The following is a 23257-nucleotide window of genomic DNA, read 5'->3' as shown; positions in this document are numbered from 1 at the left end:
CAGAAAGTTAGTAAAGGATTCTCTCCTAGCAGCAAGGAGACACATTTGACATATTTTTGATAAAAAAAAAGGATGCAATTTTAATCCAAGTCCAGGACGAGTTGGTTGGATAAATTCCTCCGTCACTTCCAGTTTTTAATAGATTTGACTGATCCCATCTCTTATGCATTAATTAACCAGAAATCATGCCTGTTTCACAATATTAATTGTTGATTGTAGTGATGAACTGGTGCTAAAGGTAGCTGCTGTATTCCTTGTACAGAATGGACTTCTGGGCTGTATGAAAGTGGGAGAGTGCGGACGTGTGGTCAGGCTGACAAATTTAAATGCATTATTGCTCAGAACCCCATTTCTCTCATATCCCACTGAGCTGTTCAAAAAGATGTGAAGAGGTATCCTGTGGCACTGCAAAAATGGCAAACTGCTGTGTCATTCTGCTCCAAAATTCAATCATGACTCTAATGTTGGTTCATATCTGTGAGAGCAATGCTCACAAGCAATTTTTACGATACCCCATTATGAACCGCAATATTTTAGATTATTTTTCTGCTCAAATTGGAGATAAAAAGCTTAAACAAGCAAAACATAATAGAGCATTGTGTCTTGGGTTTATTTCAGACATGGTTGGACAAGTATAAGCTCACAATTAGGCAAAAAAGAAAGGTGTCTAGAGAATATTAATTATGAGCCTAAAAAATATAATAATTAAATTGACATTAAGCAATGAGCTGCAACAACTTAGACAATCTCCTTAAGTTTAACGCTGTCCTAAACGCCTACAGTTTATCAAACTACTAACTCTGGATACATCCAACATGTTTTATGTGAGATTGAACAGTTGCTGTAAATAATAGGAATATTAGAACACACTTTAGCCATTTATTGTAGAATCATAACAAAATTTGGTTTGTAGTGAATTATTGTTGATAAAACACAGTAATTTTACCCTCATTTGAAGCTAAACAAAACAAAACAAAACACCCAGCTGCTTTTTTTTGGCAATAAGTTAATGTTTTTTGGTGTCTGGAAGATGAACCATTTCAAAAACCTCCAGATTGTTGAGTCACTTCGCCGTTACCTAGCAACAACAGTCGAGTCCAGCCTGTCACTTAGCAACCCAAGCAAAACTCTAGCACATTTTCTCAGCTTTTTTCACCACTGTACAATGGCTGCTGGAAAAGACAAGTGTTTTGTTGTTGACTTAGCATCGATAAAGTGCCTCTCAGCAGTCGAAAGCAGACCAAAGCCCAATTCATCTATCCATTTTAGCTTTTGATACTAATTCTTCATTTCTGAGCATTCTTGTTGGTTGGACTGGAAGCTCCACTAATGCTTTGCAAAGATGTACGATTATACAATTGCACATCTGTTTTCTACCCTTTTCATGTAAAAGTTGGGTTTGGGGGCGTGGCCAGTAGCAGCTTTTTTAGATTTAAAGTGACAAGAGGCCCTAATGTGTCATTCTGAAAGGGGCTCAAAATGAGAAGAGCTTACCAAACTAAAATCTTTCTATATAAGAATGATTTTGTGAAAATAATTTAATAGCCGTTTTTTGCATAACCCTTAGACCTATCCTAAGCTGTTCAAAGAAGCGTAATAGGTCACTTTAAAAACTGTTTGTGGTAGTTTTTTCATTATTACTCTCATAGATCTACCATAAAAACTGAAATGTATTGACAGGTCAAACCTGGACTGGATCCTTTTACACTGATTATTACAAATTCTTTAAAACACGGGCATGTATTGTCAAATCTTTATTTGTTAACTTAACAAAAAATTCCCAGTTTTCTAGAGTGGTGTTAAAATCTTGTCTCATTCAGCTTTGTCCGGTACCACGGATTTCCTCGCCTTCTAAGCAGTCAAAAGCAGACCAAAGCCCAATTCATCCATCCATCTTAGCTTTTGATACTGTCTAATTCTTCATTTGTGAGCTCTTTGTAGAATTTTTGTAGAAAGTATTTTGAGCGCTTCAAATTACCAGACTTGCAGTTTTAAAAGCAAGAGGTCTCGCCACCGGATGAGGTATCTGCTGAGTAGCTATTATTGATCAACAAACGCATTGACTCCCTGCAGATAAATTGAGGCAATTATGTGCTATGAAGCTGAAATTTTCTTCTTATCACCTTTTAATGAAGCAAAGTTTGATTTCTCCATGTAGATTCTGGTTATTTATATTAAGCATTCCCATGCCATTCCCTTAGCACAACCCAAACTAATTTAAGGGTAATGAGTGGGAGTTCCCTCATTACAGCGGGAGGCAGATTGATGGCATCAGTGTTATGCAGCTTCAGCAGGAATCCTCTCCTCTGTGGGCCTCTGTGACCTTACTGCTGACATCTGACATCCTCTTTAGCTCAGCGCAGACAGGAGCCTAATGCTCTGACTCAGAACATGTTAAAATGCTGTGCTGCTATGCCTCTGTTCTGCTGCTATTATTTTGAAATGCAATAATATGTGGTGCAACTGAGGTCACCTCCATAACACGTCCATTGTACACTGTTTTCCTGTCTTGAAAGTAAGAAGCTTCAGTTCTTTGCTTTACATTATCTGCTTCAGGCTGCCCGGGAATATTGCTGCACTTATTTTTAGCGCTGTTTTGGTGACCACTGATGTGTATAAATCAAATTTAGGTCTGCTGGGTCTCAGTAATGACAGCGTTGACTAAGACTGACCAGTCATCCGATTGGTGTGTGGCTTTCTCCTTTTGTAGACTGCTAAGGACAGCAGAAAAGCAAAAGAGCCCACAGAGAGAGACGGAAGAGTGCAACAAAGGCAGAGTAAGAGGGATGCAGAGAGGAAATGAAAGGCAGGGTGAGCGAGAGGAAGATGAGCGGCGAAAAGAGGCATCTCAGCAGTTCTGCTTGTGTTAAATCGTTACTGAATATTCCGGCAACCGAGAGCTGCGTGTGCCCTGTGTGTACAAACAGACATGCTCCAAAAAAAAAAAAGTTGCTCATTGAAATTCTGTCCAGTGAACTTTGAAGGCTCTTAATAGGCAGCCTCCAGGGTTTAGAGGTAGGCCTACAATAGAGTAATGCAGATCTGGCCATGGATGAGTCATGCTGCCATCCCATGGTGAAGATCTTGGCATCATGACTTTGCCCTGCACAGTTGCAAAGTTTCAATTCGAGGGCTTAGTTGAGTTTTGGAGAGAGCGTGCCACACAGAGCTTTACTTCCCTGGAGGTTTGTGATAACAACCCCATGACTCACAGTGCAAACACTCAGCATCTCTCAAATCTGGGTTTACAGTGTGGCTCAAAGTCCTCGCATTTGTTGAGAATTAAACATACTCGTCTATTTGAAAGGGCTAAAAGGAGAGTCAAAATTGGTACAAGAACCTGTAACTGAAGATGTAAAGGTCTGGCTTATGGGTCAATATAACGACCTCTTATCCTCTTTTCCATTAAGCTCTTTTGCTCGACTTTATTTGAAAATACCAGTAGGTCAGGGGAAGGTGGGGGGAGTATTTTGTAGGGAAAAGATGTGTTAATCTGTCTTAATTTACTACAAGTGATGAGGTTTGTCTGCAGCTCTTAAACTTTGTTTTTTTTTCTTTTTAAAAACAAAAACAAACACAATAATAGAAGCAGAACAGGTAAAAACAGTCTAGACATTTCTTCAGCCAATGTTTTACAATAATTATTTATTATTCATTCAAATGTATTTATAGTGTTATGTGCCCATTTTCTTGCTTTACATCCCCAAAAAATATGTGAATGATTGGCTTCTATTTCTCCACATAATCTCCAACATTCTTGTTGATTGTATTGTGTATTCTTGTAATGTGGAAATCTGCTTGCTTTTGATTTTTGGTGTAATGAAAAACCGTGTTAGATTTTTCTCAATAAAGTTCCCTGAATTTGTTGTGCTTTGCTATATTTCACACATTTAGAACCATTCTTTGTCATTTTTTTAATCGTCAGTTCTGTTTCCCTTAAACTTTGGTTTTCAATAAGAAGTTTGATTCTGACTATATTGGATATTTTTAGACAATTTATCATGAAATGGTAAAGCAAAAAATAATGACTAAACTTTCAAATAAGTTTTCACAATCCTGATCTTATCTTATACTAATTTATATTTGCAAGACTATGCAAGAAGAAGTAACTTCCCTTTCAGTCATAAAGAATGGCTAAGTGTCTGAAATGAGGTATTAAAGCTACGATGTGATTTTTGTTAAAACTGCCACTATGACTTTCTTCATCTCAAAACACTGGAGCAGTGTCCACATTACTGCAGATGAAACCCCAATGTGTCTGTCCATCTCCCATTCCATCCTGCCATCATCCATGATCGAGACACAAAAATATTTAAACCAATCTTTACTATGTAGGTTTTCATTTTGACAGCAATGACTAAATGCGTCCCAAGCCTCCAACCAGATACCAAAACATCAGGTCACAAACATAATTTCTTGTCTTATTTACATGGCTTCTTCCATGGTAGAAAGGACATGATCTAAAAGTTTGATTCATGATTTTCATGTAACAATATTTCATTATGTAGAAATTCAAAATTAGACAGAGGTGCAATGTTTAGTACCTTGCTGTAGAAAGTTCCTGGGTTCATGTCTTAGTCAGATATTTTTGCATTAAGAGTGAATGTTCTCTCCAAACACGTGTAACTTTTCCCTTTTTTTGTCCAGAACTGGTCTTTCTAAATTGCCCTTAGTTATGAATTTGTGCATATATGATGGTTTATCCTGTGTTTCTGTGTTGCCTGGTGATGGACTGGCGAGTTTTCCATGACGTACTCCACCTCCCACCCAATGACCGCTGGTAAAAGGCACCAGCCTACCTGCTACCCTGTGTGGATAAGCCACAAAGGATCATTAATTTCCCCCTTTTCAGACCATGACATTGCGCCAACTAGAGAACTAGTGGGGAGAACATGTGAAATGACAATGCAGACATGTAATCCGTTGTGACTTTCTGCACATGCCGTCTTGCATTGTGTGCTCCAAGCTTTTCTTTCTTCAGACTCATGAAGTGCAAAACGTTAGTCTGTCCTTTCCATGATCAAGATGCAAAGATGTTTTAAAAAAAAGAGAAAAACAATGTGCAGAGAGGGTCAGTGGACACTTCCAGGGCATAAAGTGTCCGCACTCTGCCACTCCAGTGCATACTGATAAACAACAGCTCCTCCATATCCTCGTCAGCAGCTGGGTGTGTGAATGTGTGTTCACGCCGGACTTGTACGATGGCCTCCAGATGCTGTAAGAGAGAATTTGGCTTTTCACTAGTGAAAACGGAGCAAGCCACAGGGGAAATATTCTTAGACTCCCTCACACACTGCAGAAGTCTTTCTCAAAGGGTTCAAGTCAGGATTTACTTTGGAATTCAGTAAATTAAATATGTAAAATATATAACAGGGTTTGAGATGGAGGACTTGCTTGCCCATTTGCTTGACTTCATGATTTAAGGCTTGTGAGAAAAACTGACAGCAAAACTTTAACAATAATATCTGGTGAGAAATCATGTAAAAATGACACATCCGTTATATATTGTTCCGTATTTGCATGGTTACCATAACATCTTCAAGAGTCTCAGTTAAAAACATCTCAATTATTGAACTCCAATCACAATGTAATTGACTGAGACTTCAATCAGAAGGAAACTCTGTTATGGACAAAATGAAAATCTGTCCATAACAGATTTTAGTGTTATGGACAGATTGCAGTGTCTCAATCACTGCAATCTAGTGATTGAGACACAAGATTGCAGTGTCTCAGCTTTAGTGACTGAGACACTAAAGCAGTGGGACATTATGGTTGAGGAAAAAAGAGGAGAATCGACTCGTTGATAAGCTTTGACCAGCAGTTTCCATTTCCAAATGTTACTGTAATTGTCAGGATCTGTGTTTTCTGTGTTTATTTAGAGTTTTCTGTGTCCTTACGTCTCTTCGTTGTCCTGTTCTCCCCTTGATTGTTCCCAGGTGTGTCTCGTTCTGTGATTACCCTCCCGTGTATTTAACTCCACCTGTGTCCCTTGTTCCTCGTCGGGTCCTCGTCAATGTTAGCTTATTTGTCGTCAGTGTTTCCTTGTGCCTGCTGTTCGTTGTTGGACTGAGTTTATCCATTAAATTCATCATTTTTCATCATACCTGGGTCCGCTGCATCTGCCTCACCACTCCACCACACCGCTTCATGACAGTAATAACAGACACTGAAACTTGCAAAAACTTTGTCAGTGTTTTGGTTTAATAATGTTTGTGTTGTATTTTGTTTCCTTTCTCAGTTCCCATCAGTGTGTCTGCTTTTGCTGAAATCTTCTGATGTTTAGAGTTTTTTCATTTGCTTTATTGGTTCCTTATTTACAGCAATGTTCTTTTTGATGCTCCTTGTTTTCTCCTCTTTCTTTTGTAATTTGCTAATCACACCACTTGTAATGTGTCATCATTGTGCTTTTTCAGTGTTTATGCTTGTTTGTTTTTCTGTTTGTTTTACATGATTTTATTTGGGTTTTCTTTTGGGTTTGCTATCACCTGACCTTTTCTGTCTTATTTTTTTCATTTTCTGTCATAGTGGCTTGTTTGTTTTCACTTATTACATAAAGTCTCTCCAGATAGTTTCTTGTCCATCTGTTTACTTTTGGTAAGCCAGCTTTTTAGAGATCTCTGGTTGATAGCAATGTTGGATTTGAAGTTGTACTCACAACACATCTATTTAAACTAATGGTTGATGAATGAGGCTTTGTGGAGCTATAGGACAAGTTAAAGCTTCCTGATGAAGTCCTACTTCCTGACATCTGGTTTCAGTTACTCGTCAGCACACCTGTGCTTCTACTAGCTGCCAAACATTTAGGGTTATTGTTTAGCATACAGTCTGACTTTAGTTTTAGGTAATGTTGTTTATTTTAATCACCTACCTGCCTCTTGATGGTTGCCTTTATTTAGAAATTTTTCTCTACACCATTGTGACAATGATGAAGATTAAAGGTCCCAGGAAAATAAATGGGGCACAAAGATACTCTTAGGAAATATAATTACACACCCTTAAAAATGTTTACAAGAAGTCAGTTATTTTTGGCATACAAGAAAACCTTTGTGTGAAAGTATTAAACTGTAAATATGGTGTATTTATGTTAATATTTACAGTGTTTTATGTTGTTTGATTTATAACACCCACAAACTGTGCAATAAAACTGTCAAATTTAGTCAGTTGCAAATAAAGAATAGTCTCTTTTGCCCGTTTTCTTACATACTCATTATTCACTTGGGACAAAGACACAAAATACAGCTAGGATTCACGTCAATCTCTTCAGTAAGGTGTGATCAGTTTCTCTCATTGTTTTCTGGAGTATCAGATATAATATTCAAGTCTTTCCTTCTGAAATGATCGTCAGAATCAAACATGATGCTGAAGATAATTTGTTCCCTTGCTGAGAAGATTATAGTTCTGTCTGTGAGTCTGTCAGCAGGACAACTCAGAACTGATTTCTGCTAATTTTAGTGGATGTACGGCCGCAGGCCAAGGAACAGATGATTAGATTTTGGTGGCAAGCCAGAAGTAGGACTTGTTAAAAAAAAAGAAGAAAAAAAACAATTGTCATTTTTAGATGGAAATGGAGAGAGAGAGAGACCTTACATCTCAAGGATGATTGATTGAATACTTCACTGGCCACTTTATTAGTATGAAGCTGAACATTTTTCACCATTCTCCTAATTCTTCATGCCATAAAAAGGATTTTAAAACGTTCTCAGAGATTTTCGGACATAAAGGCATTATGTAGATGCTGCAGAAATGTAGGCTGCACACCCTAAAACTGCCTTTCATAATAAATACTTGGTTTGCATACGTAGTATGTATTAAAATTATTCTGCTTTCCCTCAAGTGTTTTACTACCTCGTAGTAGCAAAACAAATCCACATGTGGGTGCAAATTAATTAACACTTAATTAATTTGCATCCTGGCACATGACACAAATTTTTATAGAACTTTATTTATTTTGGCTATAAATTACCAATATTACAAGAATCTTCAATAATATCACAGTAATAAACTACTTAACACACCGATCACAGTAATTACCTGCCATGCTCCACCCAGCAATAACCAAGAAATTGATCATAAACATTTCCATAAATCAATAAATGGCTCATAGACAGTTAAAATGTCTCTTTTAACTTTCTGTGTAAGCTTGTCATGCTAACGGTAGTTTATATTTAAAAGAAAAGCCATGTAGTGATTTGGCTTAGCTGTTAATTTTATGTTTTGTCTTTTGTAACAGTGCTACAACTACCAGTATTCATAGTTTATTTAATTTTGGAATGCAAGAAAATATTTGACTTACTAGTAATTGTCGGTTAATGGTTTATTAGATCTAAATTAGTTCAAATCTATCAACTAATAACGTTAGACCTTGTTTTAGTGTCGTAGTGCGACCGCCATCCAGAAGAGGGCGCCGCTGGTCATCCATAACCGTTGTCAGCTGATTAGAGAAGTAAAAATGGCGGAGGAGGGATCGCTGACAGAGCAGACTAACGGTCCAAGCAGAGTCCGGTGGGAGAAAAAGTTATTTTAATAGGTTATGTTTTGAGATATACACTCGACACGCTCCTTAAGTTATACCGTAATAACACTCATTCAGCCGAGGTGCATATTTTATTCTTTTTCATCTTTTATTTTTCCATTCAGCAACCTATTTTTTATAAATATGTCTTAAGTTTAATAATGTGAGAAAACAATTTTTTGTCAGTAAGTATTTAACACAGCTGACAAAACTAATGTTAAAATTTTATTTTATGTTGGTTTTTTAATTTAATTTTCTATGAAAATTTAGATCGTGTTATAGCGAGAGGGTCGGTCCTCTTGATACAAGAGAAAACATTATTTTTCAAGCAATATGCCTGCTTATCAATTAATCGTTAGTCAATTGATAAGATCAATCAACTTTAGATTAACTCATTAATCAATAACTTGCATTTCTAATTTAAATACAATCCCAACTAACTCTTTTATATTCTTTGACAGAAAATATGTAGGCCTAGCTAATATGTGAAATCTGAAAATACAGAAGATATGTTTTGATATGTTAGGAATATTTCAGACAATGGTTTTGTGTTTTAAATTCTGCATTTCTAAAATGTGTTTTCTGGTATTTTTTTTATGTATTTAGATTGGGTTTGTTGTGAGAGAGACGGTGTTCTGGACTGTTTTCACCTTCAGACACTTTACAAATGCTAACCTGTTTCATGCCTGTAATGTTTCAATGTTCTCCTTATCATTCATCTAACTTCACATTCCTTTTCCTTCCTGTAGTTTGAAACCTGTCGAGTATATTCTCGAGCACTTATACAACCTGACCTTTTTGATTCTTTCTAAATATGTCTGAGTAGAAAGTGCCACTGTGTTCCTTTCAAAAATCCTCACTTACCTTGTCTTCCCTCCTCTCCCCTCCTTATTTCCCCCGAACTTCTCCTTTTCTCCCACCTTCTCTCCTTTTTCCAGATGCAAGGTGTGCCGTCCCCCCCTCCTATCATCATCATCATCACCACCATCATCGCTCCCAAGCCATCTCCTTCCACGCTCCTTCCTACCAGCGTCCCTCACACGAACGTCCCTCTTACGATCGTCCCTCCTTCGATCGTCCCTCCTTTGAGCGTCCTTCCTTCGAGCGTCCTTCCTTTGAACGTCCCTCCTTCGATCGCCCATCCTTCGATCGCCCATCCTTCGACCGTCCGGCCTACGAGCGTCCCTCCTACCACCGCCCATTGCACGACCGCCCCATCTACGACCGCCCATTGCACGACCGCCCATTGCACGACCGTCAACCCCACGACCGCTGGAACCCTCGTCGTTGTGTGAGCTCCGGACATCAGTACAGCATGTTGGACCAGGAAGAGGTACAGTGCTCTACATGTTGAGAATATGCTGATGACGTATTTCTCTTCTAAACACATTTCCTGTCCTGAAATCAGGACAGTGTATTCTGTCTTGATACACATCACACGCACGCGCACCCGCCGCACACATATATATGCATATATATATATATACTGTATATATATATATATATGTATACACTGCTCAAAAAAATAAAGGGAACACTTAAACAACACAATATAACTCCAAGTAAGTCAAACTTCTGTGAAATCAAACTGTCCACTTAGGAAGCAACACTGATTGACAATCAATTTCACCTGCTGTTGTGCAGATGGAATAGGCAACAGGTGGAAATTATTGGCAATTAGCAAGACACACTCAATAAAGGAGTGGTTCTGCAGTTGGGACCACAGACCACTTCTCAGTACCTATGCTGTCTGGCTGATGTTTTGGTCAGTTTTGAATGTTGGTGGTGCTTTCACACTCGTGGTAGCATGAGACGGACTCCACAACCCACACAAGTGGCTCAGGTAGTGCAGCTCATCCAGGATGGCACATCAATGCGAGCTGTGGCAAGAAGGTTTGCTGTGTCTGTCAGCGTAGTGTCCAGAGGCTGGAGGCGCTACCAGGAGACAGGCCAGTACACCAGGAGACGTGGAGGAGGCCGTAGGAGGGCAACAACCCAGCAGCAGGACCGCTACCTCCGCCTTTGTGCAAGAAGGAACAGGAGGAGCACTGCCAGAGCCCTGCAAAATGACCTCCAGCAGGCCACAAATGTGCATGTGTCTGCACAAACGGTTAGAAACCGACTCCATGAGGATGGTATGAGGGCCCGACGTCCACAGATGGGGGTTGTGCTCACAGCCCAACACCGTGCAGGACGCTTGGCATTTGCCAGAGAACACCAGGATTGGCAAATTCGCCACTGGCGCCTTGTGCTCTTCACAGATGAAAGCAGGTTCACACTGAGCACATGTGACAGACGTGACAGAGTCTGGAGACGCCATGGAGAGCGGTCTACTGCCTGCAACATCCTTCAGCATGACCGGTTTGGCAGTGGGTCAGTAATGGTGTGGGGTGGCATTTCTTTGGAGGGCCGCACAGCCCTCCATGTGCTCACCAGAGGTATCCTGACTGCCATTAGGTACCGAGATGAGATCCTCAGACCCCTTGTGAGACCATATGCTGGTGCGGTTGGCCCTGGGTTCCTCCTAATGCAGGACAATGCTAGACCTCATGTGGCTGGAGTGTGTCAGCAGTTCCTGCAAGATGAAGGCATTGAAGCTATGGACTGGCCAGCCCGTTCCCCAGACCTGAATCCGACTGAGCACATCTGGGACATCATGTCTCGCTCCATCCACCAACGTCACGTTGCACCACAGACTGTCCAGGAGTTGGCGGATGCTTTAGTCCAGGTCTGGGAGGAGATCCCTCAGGAGACCATCCGCCACCTCATCAGGAGCATGCCCAGGCGTTGCAGGGAGGTCATACAGGCACGTGGAGGCCACACACAATACTGAGCCTCATTTTGACTTGTTTTAAGGACATTACATTAGAGTTGGATCAGCGTGTAGTGTCATTTCACTTTAATTTTGTGTGTGGCTCCAAATCCAGGCCTCCATTGGTTAATAAATTTGATTTCCATTGATGATTTTTGTGTGATTTTGTTGTCAGCACATTCAACTTTGTACAGAACAAAGTATTCAATGATAATATTTTTTTCATTCAGATCTAGGATGTGTTATTTGAGTGTTCCCTTTATTTTTTTGAGCAGTGTATATATATACACACACAAACGGTTATTTTGTCCACTGCATTGTATTTTATCTGTCATGGTTGTCATATAGAAGGCTGGAAATCCTCCCAGTTAAATGAGTAATATGACTTATTATACATAAATGCCATATTGGAGGAGGTCAGTATTCACATGTGCAAAATTAATGAACTTGTTTAGCCATAATTTCTCTGCTAGTTGGAAGAGATGGTAAAAACTGAGCTTCTGAAAGCAAGTAAGATGAAGCTTTTCTGCTGGTGGGACTTTGCTGGATTTGCTGAAAATGAGAAAGTTATAAAGTCTTCCTGGTGCTCCGATTTTGTTTTGGGGATATTATAATAACATTGTAAGTCAGAAAATGATGAACGGACTTATTAACGTAAAGAGGTTTTCTCTTAAGAGAGAAAATACTTCACTGTTATTGTATTTGCTCATCTGTTAGTAAAATATTCCAGAGGGGAAACCGCTACAAGCTTGAAATACTTCTTTTTCATCTCAAGTCGATCACCAGAAGCTTGCTAATTAAATTGAACTTTAAGTCTGATATATGTGTGGTTGGGAATGTTTTAGAGGTAGCTGCTGCTGAAAGAGCAAAAGATTTATTTACTGAAGAAGGGGAGAGAGCTCGTTATGTTTATTCTCCGAGTTCTCGTCTGTTTCTCAGGTTAGTGCTCATTAACGTGATTAATTTTTGCTCTCCAGCTCGTACTTTTGCAGACATAGATCTCTCATCCACTGCTGGTGTGAATAAAAATCTCTGCTTGCTGTTTAGGCCAGGAGAGGGTACTGTTCTTCAGCTTTTGCATCAGAAACAGTTAAAAGAAAACTGTTTTATTCAATCTGTGACATTTTTACAATTTTTTATTCAGGTGGAATGATTATAACACAACAGATATGATTTTTAAACACAATTGTTGTGGATTTTCTCAAATCCAAATAGGTTCAAAGTTATACATACACACTCAAATAGATAAATACACTGTGTGCACAACTATTTTGCTATATCATACATTTATGCATATTTCCCAACTTTTAACTGTATAAAGCTTAATATTTATGGGATATAAGCATTTAAGAAGCTGTGTATTTGTTTAGTAAGGATTAAGAAGTGCAGTTTAACACCCATTAAGGCAGTTTCTTTATTATAAAATTAACCACAAATTTGATTTATTACATTCTAAAAAGTCAAAAATGGCAAGATGTTTTCAAGAGAGATGCACATTTAAAATGACCAATTTACATATTTTGCTCCAAATTATTAATGGAGCCAAACTAAACGTAGTGATAGGGCAAAATAAGAAGAACATTAAGTGTGAAGGTACCAGACGTCCTGGACCGGTAATGGGGAAAAAACTTTAGCAAGGTGGAGGTTGGAAACTAGTATGGGCTAGTGTTTTTAAATGTGAGCTAGCTAACCTTTTGGGATTGAAGACAGACACGCAAACCTATTGCTATTTTTTCAATAGACACTTTCACATATTTCCTTGAAGAGATGATGCCGGACAAAGCCTACATCTTTCCAGAGGTTCATAGAAATCATAAACAGAAAAAGAAAGGTGGCCAAATTCATTATAGATTTTTGATTTTGAACATTCCAAAATATGTATTGGTGCATTTTGAGTCTTTTTCAATATCTCTTAACAGATAAAAACAAAAAATAAGGGTTAGAAAATGTTCTTATAATTAGTTGAATATTGGTGTAATTCTGCACTGAAAATCAATCAATAATTAGGCACACTTATTGTTCTGTGAAAGACATAATCTAACATGTACTTTCCAAAATATTCAGGTCAAAGGATTATAAAATATTTTTGATTGAATGCAGCTGTTAAATTATAAAATAACTCCAGAAAATACAACTGGGCCAATAATTGTGCACACAGTGTACATCCCCAGTATGATTAGATTTGTTTTCCCTCAGCCAGCTGCATCTATTGGATGTTTGATCACACTCACAGTGATTTACCCCAGTTTTGGTCTGGGTCTGAATTTATGCTTATTGCTGGTGTTTTTGTTTTTATTTTTTTTATTGTTTTTGTAATTTAACACAAATTGAAAGTGAAATAACCATTAGATGTTTTCCCAAATTAGTTGATAGTTGAGTTTGCGTGGGTTCTGTCCGATTTCCTCCCACAGTCCAAAAACCAAAACTGGTTGGTTAATTGAATACTCTGAGTTGCGTGTAGGGTGAGTAGCTTCGTTTCCATTTTCCTTTTAATTGTGCAAATTGGAATGACAAAAATAAATTTGCTTAATGGAAACACGTACAAAAAAAGTTCAATAAAACATCTTTGTTCTAGGATGAGGTGGTGTTTTGGAGAAATCAAAATTTGTGTATTTGGCAAAAACTGTGATGGAAACACATTTTTTGCATCACTTGCATTATGTGATCAAGATCCAGATATTACTACTGGTGGAAAACATGAAGGAGATGATAGGAAGTGGTTGGAGTATGACGGAGCGCCATGTTTTTAAATGACTTGCGTGAACAGACATATTGATGATGTGATTTTATTGCATTTCTTATTTAATCTAAACACTGTGATTGTGTATTTGTATTTTTTTGACTTTGTCAGAATATCATCTAAGTTTTGGACACATTTGTAATGGAAACGCAGCTAAAATGTATATGTGTATCTCTTTGTAGCTGTGTTTCCATTGACCATATAAATGCGCAAACGGCAATTACAAAAATGCATTTGCTTAATGGAAACACGCCATTAATCCAGTTTTTCGATAAATAGTTTTTGCGCTAGGATCAGATCGTTTTTTGGTTGTATCAAAATTAGTGTACATCACAAAACTGTGATGGAAACACTTTTTTTGCATCACATGATTTGTGATCAACAACCGGACAACAACTGGTGGAAACAACAAAGAAGGCAATAGGAAGTGGTAGGAAAATTATGACCCGGCTTGTTTTCTACTGACTCATTACATTTCTTATTTAATGGGAACATATTACATTCTTATTTAATTGTGAAATTGAGTTTTTTTAACAGTTTTTTTTTTTTTTTTGCACATTTATAATGGAAACAACTCCAGGGACCTTTCTTCCAGTATAGCAAAGATTTGGTTCAGTTTCAGCAGCAGAGACTACCAGAACAAGCAGTAATACATGTCCGTTTTGGGAAGTTCTGGACACTTGCAATTATTGCTGAAAATCAAAGCCAAAGGTGCTGCTGAAAATCATTAAAGTGAATACCTTTTCTTTGGGGCTGTTATTGCAGTTTCACACACTATAAAACCACTGGGAGCTGCAGCAGAAATAGAGCAGGGTTTTATAAATCCATAGGTCACCTCTGCAGGCCTGACAGCTTCGTTATGGTTCTACACCATGAATATGCTAATGTAGTTTTTAATCTGCTTTAATGTGACACATCATAAAGCCACAGTGGGATTTGTTTTCATTGTGAGGGTGAGGTGACGGATTGGGTTTATTTTTTCTTACCTGCGTGCTAGTTTAGTTGCATAATCCACCTAAATATGTTTGGATTTTGTAGCTGTCGATGTTAAATCGAATCTTTTAATGGCTAAACGTGGTCAGTGTGCGTGTTTGAGCATGTGTGGGTGTGTGCACGCCTGCCATTAGTATTTCAGCTTGTAATCACTCAGAGGAAGAGAGCTCACTGTGATCAGGATAAGTGACCTGTGCTGCTCCGGGAGGATTCAACAGACAGCCCGATTCAATTAATCGGAACCTCATCCCCATCTAATTGTGCCAATAATGCAGCAGCTGCGAACGGATCGGAAGCAGGACTGACGTGCTGATATCCATCACCTCAGCGACGGCGAGAGGCGTTTAAATATTCATGGCTGTCAGTCAGCTCATGCGGAGCGGCCCGTCTCTCTCCTCCTCCCTCTTCAATCTATTTGCATTCATTGTAGCTAGCTGACAGAAAAAAAAGCAATCATTCTGTAGATTTCCACATCAAACATCTATTTTTTCCAGCATTGTTTAGTATCGGCTCATCTTTGAGATGAACCTTTCACCTCCCTGATTCGCTCAGATGCTTGTCGCCAAAGCGCAGCAGCACCTGTGAGCTTCCTGCCGGTCCCTGTATCTCCTACACCTCTGGGCTCAATCCACATATTGGATTATCACTCTTACATATTTTTCTCATCTCCCTTCTCCATCTAATCTCTGTCGTTCCATCCTATCATCCTCTCTGGCTTTTGCCCTTTTCCCTGTCATCCCTCTCTCTGTCTCATCTCTCTATGTTTGCCCCCTGCTCCATTGCTCATAGTTGTATTCTCCCTGCATCCCTCAGTCTTGAATGACTGACAGGAAACCTCACAGCCCTTTTTCTGAATTGTTTTCTGTGAGTGATGGCCATCAGAAAAATGGAGGAAAGATTTCTGAACTAAAGAGTGGAGATGTTGCTTCAGGGAGAAGATGAGACTCCTTTGTTGTTTCTCAGAAATGTCACTTTGGATATTGGTGTTAAGCGTGCCCCTTGTGACTCCTGAGTCCTGCAGTTTTCACTTCACTGAACTTTGCCACATTATCATCAACCCAAGATAATAGATACCAAGATGAGATGCATTGTGTGGATGAGGAGAATTTTACATCTTTAGGTCAAAATATTTGTTTTATAAACCTACAAATAGGTTTTATACATATACAGCTTTTTAACTGTTAAAACATACACATGTGTTTTTTCCTTTCTTAAATTATTATTCTGAAATTGTAACTATAGCTTTTATGTCCCCTGTGTCCTTGCAGGAGTGGTTTTAAGATTTTCAGGGGTGTTTTGTGCAAGACAAATGCTGTAATTCTACTTAGACAAGAGTATAAAGATGCTGAAAATCTGGGTTTCTCTTCCTGTAATCAAATCTCATTACTTAGAAATAATATTATGTTGTGCAATCATGGTAACTAAAAAAACCCATAGTTTAAATATTGTAAAGATGATCTCAAAACAAAAACTGTTGCATCTTCAGATCTGGACTTTGACTAAGTTTGGTTGTTGTCCAGTTTTTGAACCAGATTGGACCAATCTTTGTCTGTTGGATGAACATCTCACATTTGAATGTGAAATACTTTGGTGTTCATGGGAGTTTATGGACTTCAGCTGCAAAAGAAACACAAACCGTTCTGTGCATCGTAGAAACCTTTTCTGTTATTTTCATGAACTCTAACGTCTAACCTCATTACTGAGGCCTGAAGAGTGGAGTTGAAGCTCTTGGGTTTCCTCTAATGTCCCTGAGCATTGTTGCACTCTGACCTTGGAGTGAATTTTACGGGGCATCCACTTCTGGGAAGATTGGCATCTTTCCTGAATATGCTGCACTTGTAAGTGAAAAATAGACTGTCTTGGAAATTAACATTATGACCTTTCTCTGATTGATAGACAGCAACATTTGCTTCTCCAAGGTCATTGATGATGTCTGCCAACATCATCATTGAGTTAACACAAACCTTTATCAAAAAACTTCTTCATTAGAGGTTTACAGAACAATGATCATCATCAATTAATGAACTGACTTTGAAGGAAAAAGGTTGCAGAGTTTTACACGTTTCTGCCTGGCTCAGGCGGTAGAAGTTTGTTCTGTAACCGGTGGGTTGCTGGTTCAAACCCTCATCACTTTTAAGGATTAGCTTTCAATAAGTTTAGAACTTGGATTCAGCGTTAGAACTAAAATGTGTGAATATATTTAATAATGTACGATCTGCGAAAGATTAAAAAATTTGATTGTGTCCAAATTTTGCATGGCATTAGCACAACTACAAATATGCAAACCCTGACAGAGAACTAATACCACCCAAGTACAGTTTTCAGATAAGTTTATGCTATTAGCTCTTTAAGTTGGGTGGATCTATATTTTCTGCATGTGCCAAAAATCCAGATTTTCATTCTGTATCTTTGTTCTATATTTTATCAGAAGTTTTAAAATGAATAAACATAGTAAACACTTTACTTACCTTTTTCTCAAATTATTTTATGCTATCCAGAGGCAAAGTTAGCCCTGGAAAATAGTCAACTAACATGACATGATTTTTCTAGAACGGCAGTAAAATAACATAAAATAAAGCAGAAAGAAGGATTGAAATCTTGTTATGGAAGTTGATGTGTAAAAATAAGGTCTGCTTAGGTAAGGAATTATTCCTTAATGAAATACTGAACATACTTTTTAAACTTTTCAGGAAGTCAGGAAAGTTTGTTTAAATTTTCTGATGACCTGTGTGTCCGTCCTGCTGCTTCTCTTTATTTGTTTGTCCTGTAGGGGGAGTGAGAGGGCTGACAGTGATCACTTTCTGCCATCCTCTCTTCCTCCGCCCCCTTCTCTCTCTCCCTCTCACATTAATCTGAGATGACAGAGTTTCATGTACCATTGCCACGCACCAGTGCGCTGTCCCCAGGTCATGTGTCAGGGCTTCTTTCATCCAAATGAGTTATGCAAGAAAAACTGATGGGCTGGGGGGAACAAGCCTTATTCTCTTTAGACTTTTTCGAAGAAATGGTGAAAATCAATTAACCACCGAGACATGTAACAGAAAGAACTTTATTATAACACCATGCATTTCTAATCCAAGGCCTGGATTAGATAGATAGATAGATAGATAGATAGATAGATAGATAGATTATGTTCAAGTCTTGCATACAATGAATCTGCATTATTGCTATCCCTTTAAACATATGGAATGGAATGGAATGCAATGGAAATTTCGTTGAATTCTGTTCAATGACAATAAATGCTATCTATCTATCTATCTATCTATCTATCTATCTATCTATCTATCTATCTATCTATCTATCTATCTATCTATCTATCTATCTATCTATATCAGAAGCTTGACTTTGTTTGCTTCTGATGGGTTGATTAATAACATCTGAGTTTAATTCAGACCTATGTCTGTCACGATAAATTATACTGATACATTGTTCCAGAAACTATTGCAATAAACGCTAATGTTGTTGTTTTAAGACCACTTTCGAATAATATATTAATATTGGCATATTGATGTAAATTCGCTGACTGATAAACTTTAATTTTGTACAGAACATTCCACATTGCAGCTGAGAGATATTTTAAATATGCAAAATAAAACACCACAACCAAAAATAATAAATAAAATGTAAATAGAAGCCACACACAGCTGAAACCGTAAATAAAATGGATAATGGAGTCTCTTTACATAAAATTGCCTTTTAAAAACATTAACCACCAGAAAGGAAATTATTGAGCTCATTTTAGTTTATCATGCCCTTAATTGCTTAACTGATTATTGCGAAGGGGTTTTTCAAGCATACCTCGGGATAATTGTCAAGGTAACACCTCTAAGGATATGTTCACATGACCAAATAAAATTTTTTGGGCCATATGTGACCCATGTACGACTTTTTCAGAACGGCTCAATTCCGATCTTTTTACGCCTCAAAATATCCGATTTGAGTCACTTCCACATGTGGTACTAAATCGTATACGTATCAGATTGTTTTCAAAGAGTCTACATTCAGAACAGTGCTTTCAGACTACTGTTGGCAAATGTGCTCAGTCTGATTGAATTTTGCCAAATGAGAAAAAAAAGCTTACGTGTCTTTATACAGTACATGTACATTTCTGTTTTCAACTGTATTTATGCACAGAAGGGGAGTCAAAGGTTGTCTGAATTTGAAAGTGTGGAGGTAGTCAGAAAAAAGAAGGCAGGCGTGGGAGGTGGCCAAAGAGTCTGCAGACATAGAGCAGATCACAGCAGCGTAGGACGGACACGGCAGCAGCCTGTCAGTTTGTTCTAATTTCTTTAGCTGAATTTGTGAAAAAAACATAACACATTTTAACTGAGAAAATTGGATTTTAGTATCATCAAGGTGATCCCCAAAGAGATATTAGCTGAAAATCTGGCATACAGTTAGAGATCAAATGAAGGATGGTGCATCTCTAAGGTTTTTTTTAGGTCTTTGCTAGATTTATTTACTCATTATTGAGTTACAAAATCCAGTTAATATTAAGCTGCTAGAGGCTGATTAGTTTTCAGTGTACAATTCTTTTTTGTTCACAACCTCACAGATTCTTAAAGTTTACACTGCACCATATGATGCCATAATCATGTGCAAGAAGTAGTAGTCAATATTTGGGCAAAAAATAAGCCAAGGAACTGAAAAGTCTGAGCACATTTGAATCCTTAAAGTAACTTTATAAAGAAATTAAGGTTACTCAATATTTTTGCTGATAATTGTAAATAAAATATCACTGTCTTTTATTTTAATTGGAACATGTACTCTAGATTAAAAACATAAAAGCCAATTTGTGAATAAGTCACATCACCCAGTGGCTCTGAGGAATGGAGGTAGTTGTTATGTTTGCTCATGAACCATGGAGAACACAATCAGGTGGCTGCTGTGTGGGAGTTTGAGGGTTTAATTATGTGATAAAATGGAGGTGGGCACCAACTTGAAGAGAAGAAAGGCAAAAAAGGTTGATTCTTTTAGTTAGATTGCTGACCTGAACCTTTGGACTCGTGTTAACCAGAAAGTCTTGGTATTTGAGCAGCTATTACATGCCATTTAAATGAAAATTTCCAGTCACATGAAAAACAAAACAATTTTTATAAAGGTCATCCTGTACATACAAAGAGTTTAAATGACTTTTATCTGAGGGCTTTGATTAACTTCTTTCCATACAATGAGTGTACAGTTTTCTTTTACCTCCAGGGCAACAAGAAAAAAAGGAAACCTGGGTTTAATTTGTCTCCTGACAGCTTCCCTAAAACAAGTACTAGATCTCTATGACCTTAAAAGCAGTCCTCTACCATTTATCACTTTTATTACGAAAAACCGCACTTGGCCAGGGTTCTCCCTGTTCAAAGTGTAGGGCTTTCGGCAGCCTAGACCATACTAATGCACTCATAACATTTACAAGCTTACGCACTGCAATATCTGCTGTATTTTTTGTGATCCTTTCGTTTAAAAATGTCTGATTTAATCCCTCTTCATAAGTCACATTGTTAAATTATATTATAAGTGCTTTTTTATCAGCTTTCTTTGGTGTATTGAAAGAACATTTAACACTGTACCAAGTGGTGTAATTTTTTGCTATCCCACCACAATGCTTTCTTCACTGATATTATGGTTACACTGGGACATTTTCCTGATCTTGTCGCTTATAAATATTGGATCTTTCTGTACCTCCACTATCAGTTTCAGCCTTTATCTGGAGATTCATGCAGGTGATAGTTTTTGGTGCATCACCGAGTGTGACATTTTGTATAGACACCTGTTTTTTTGTTTGTTTTTTTAAAGTTCGCTTTCCTCTGATCACTTTAGGTTGGTTTGAAAAATTATGTTCTCAAAACTATAATCTGCTAGTTCCAATTTTTTCTTCTTTTCTTTTCTCATCATCTCGCTTCAGAATTGCAGGGCGTACTGATTTTTATGTGCATGGGATATGACTATTTTGTGATGTTTATGGTATTGATAAGAAATTTCATATTAACAACAGATTTAATTTTAGTTATAGTCTTTAGATAGATGGTATTTAGTTTGATTCACAATTTGTTAATCATTTTACGTTTAGTCTAGTTTCACTAATTTTTGCTACATTTTAATCAACTAAATGTATTGTTCATTTATTTCTCTAAAATCTAGTCATAGATTGATGCATTTTAAGCCCCTTAACTTTTTCCACATATTTGTATTGGTCCTAAAGTTCAAGGTGCTGTACTTTTGGAAAATCTGGGTTAGATTTTGGTCTGGTTATATTTTGGCTGCTTTGCATTTGTTTGTTTACATATTTCACTCATCCAAAAACTACACAACTGATGTACTGATGGTCACAGTCCAATCCTGAATTTTCAAGGTCAGACTTCATTTAATTTTATTTAAAAAATCTACTTAATTAGCTGCAGTAATAGGCATGTCTTCTGTTCTATGACCTTGTGAAACAGATTGTTAAAAAGTCCAGGATTTGACTCTGGAACATTATAGTTGTAAAAGTCTGCAGTGGGAAGCTTTTGCATGCAGCCAGAGCAGCAACCTTACATGTTGCACAGAGCAACTGCTGCATGGTGTGCATTAGACCAGCAAGGCCAGTCCAGCTTCTCTTGCTTGCCAGATACACAGAAAAGACATGTTGACATTGATGCCACCCCTTTCCCCCTTAAACTCCAATATGAAGACACCATGACCTTCAAATGGGGGTTTCTGAGCATGCTCAAAGCAGTCAAAGCACTCGATCATGCAAAATACGGAACTGGGTATGTTTTTAATATGCATTTCCAAGACCCTATAACCACCCTTTAAGTTCTGGCTGGCTTTTAACATTCTGAAATTGTCTTAAACAGCTGGCAAGGCGCCATAAAGAATCCTAATAACAGTCTGGAGAGCAAACATTGAGGTAGGACACAACTTAGTGCAAAGACAAAGTTGGTCCATATTTTTGTGTAGAAACACAACCAACTTTTTGTTCTTCTCAGTCTGTGTCTGTACTCATCCGGTTTGTGTTTAGGTCACTGTGTTTGATTACTGCCTTGTTAAGGAATAATGGATTGCACAGTTTTCCCAAATTGCACACCCCTGTACACAGGCTCCCCTGACTGTCTTTATTTCTCACACAAACTTTCTTGCCCTTTCTTGGTGAACACACACGCTGAAGATATTCATCTACATGCACATCCCAGCCACTTCATATTCTGTCCCACCATATTCCCTTGCTCCCCACAGCTGGGGCAGAAGTAGCAATCGAGACATAAGGGCGAGCCAGCCAGAAGCATCGCTCAACCTCAACCTGCCAAACTGAACAACTACACCCTCCTTACTTTACCTAAATGACTCCTCTGTGCCTCACTTTTTCAGTTCCACCATTCCTCTATCTGACTTGTTCTTGAAGTCGAGCAGATATGTAGTTTTTTTGTTTCACAACCATTTTACACTGCCCATCCAAAAACAAAGTTGTTACATTGTCTTTCATTTTGGCACAAGTGACGCAATCTCACTTGGAATATGCTCACACTCGGAGGGAAGAATAAATTCACTGAAATAACCTGCAGTATATTGAGGAAGTCAGCTGAACATTATTCTTTGAGTATATAATGCTGCTGAACCTAGACTAGACTAACTTCACCAACTCTAGATCATATCATTGTCCCCACAGCTTGCATTGTAGATGCTACTTAACCTGATACTCCCAAATCTCTGGAACAGGGTAAATAGACTCATTGGCCCACATGGCCACATTCCATTTAATACTCATGGTTCTTAGAAAAGTTGTGCCCTTTTCTGATTAACTTGACTGATAAGTGGTTTTCCCTTGTGCTCTCAATGTTTTCTTCTGATTTAATCTCACTCAATGTTTGAGTGATTATTCGAGATGTTTACCTGACCTTATTTGTTTTGCATAGATAATTGTACCTTACTGTCTAATAAGGCATTTCAAAGTTCTTAACACAGTTTTAGTAGATTCAGGAACTGAATCAGTTTTAGTAGATTCAGTTTTAGTAGATTCAGATGTTGATTTTCTTGATTTATGCTAGTTGTTTGACCCTGCTAAAAACATACCACTCAGTGTTTTCTGACATACTGTAGTTGTTTACGAACTGAGTAGCTACTCACTCCATCAGTTTGGGTTAAATATCTGATCATCCAATGATATTCTCTTAACTATTTGTTTTGCTAAGTCACAGTGATGATTATCTATCGATTTATTTTTGGACAGGCA

The 23257-nt window shown here is 38.0% G+C and overlaps 1 protein-coding gene across 9 annotated transcripts in view; it reads left to right on the top strand.

Annotated features, from left to right (window-relative positions):
* The window catches only part of syngap1b (synaptic Ras GTPase activating protein 1b), a 182404-nt gene that overhangs the window by 42239 nt on the left and 116908 nt on the right, over positions 1–23257 (top strand). For all 9 annotated transcript variants that reach the window (XR_004338777.1, XR_004338778.1, XM_032559177.1 and 6 more), the window contains exon 2: positions 9451–9845. Coding sequence is in view for 7 of the 9 variants with exons in the window: in XM_032559177.1 (XP_032415068.1) it covers positions 9451–9845 (395 nt within the window). In the remaining 2 variants the exon portion in view is untranslated. The remainder of the gene's footprint in view (positions 1–9450; positions 9846–23257) is intronic.

The sequence above is a fragment of the Xiphophorus hellerii genome, chromosome 3 (assembly GCF_003331165.1).
Source record: "Xiphophorus hellerii strain 12219 chromosome 3, Xiphophorus_hellerii-4.1, whole genome shotgun sequence".
Lineage (NCBI taxonomy): Eukaryota > Metazoa > Chordata > Actinopteri > Cyprinodontiformes > Poeciliidae > Xiphophorus > Xiphophorus hellerii.
The sequence above is the reverse complement of the archived record's forward strand: the minus strand, read 5'-3'. Positions and strand labels throughout refer to the sequence as shown.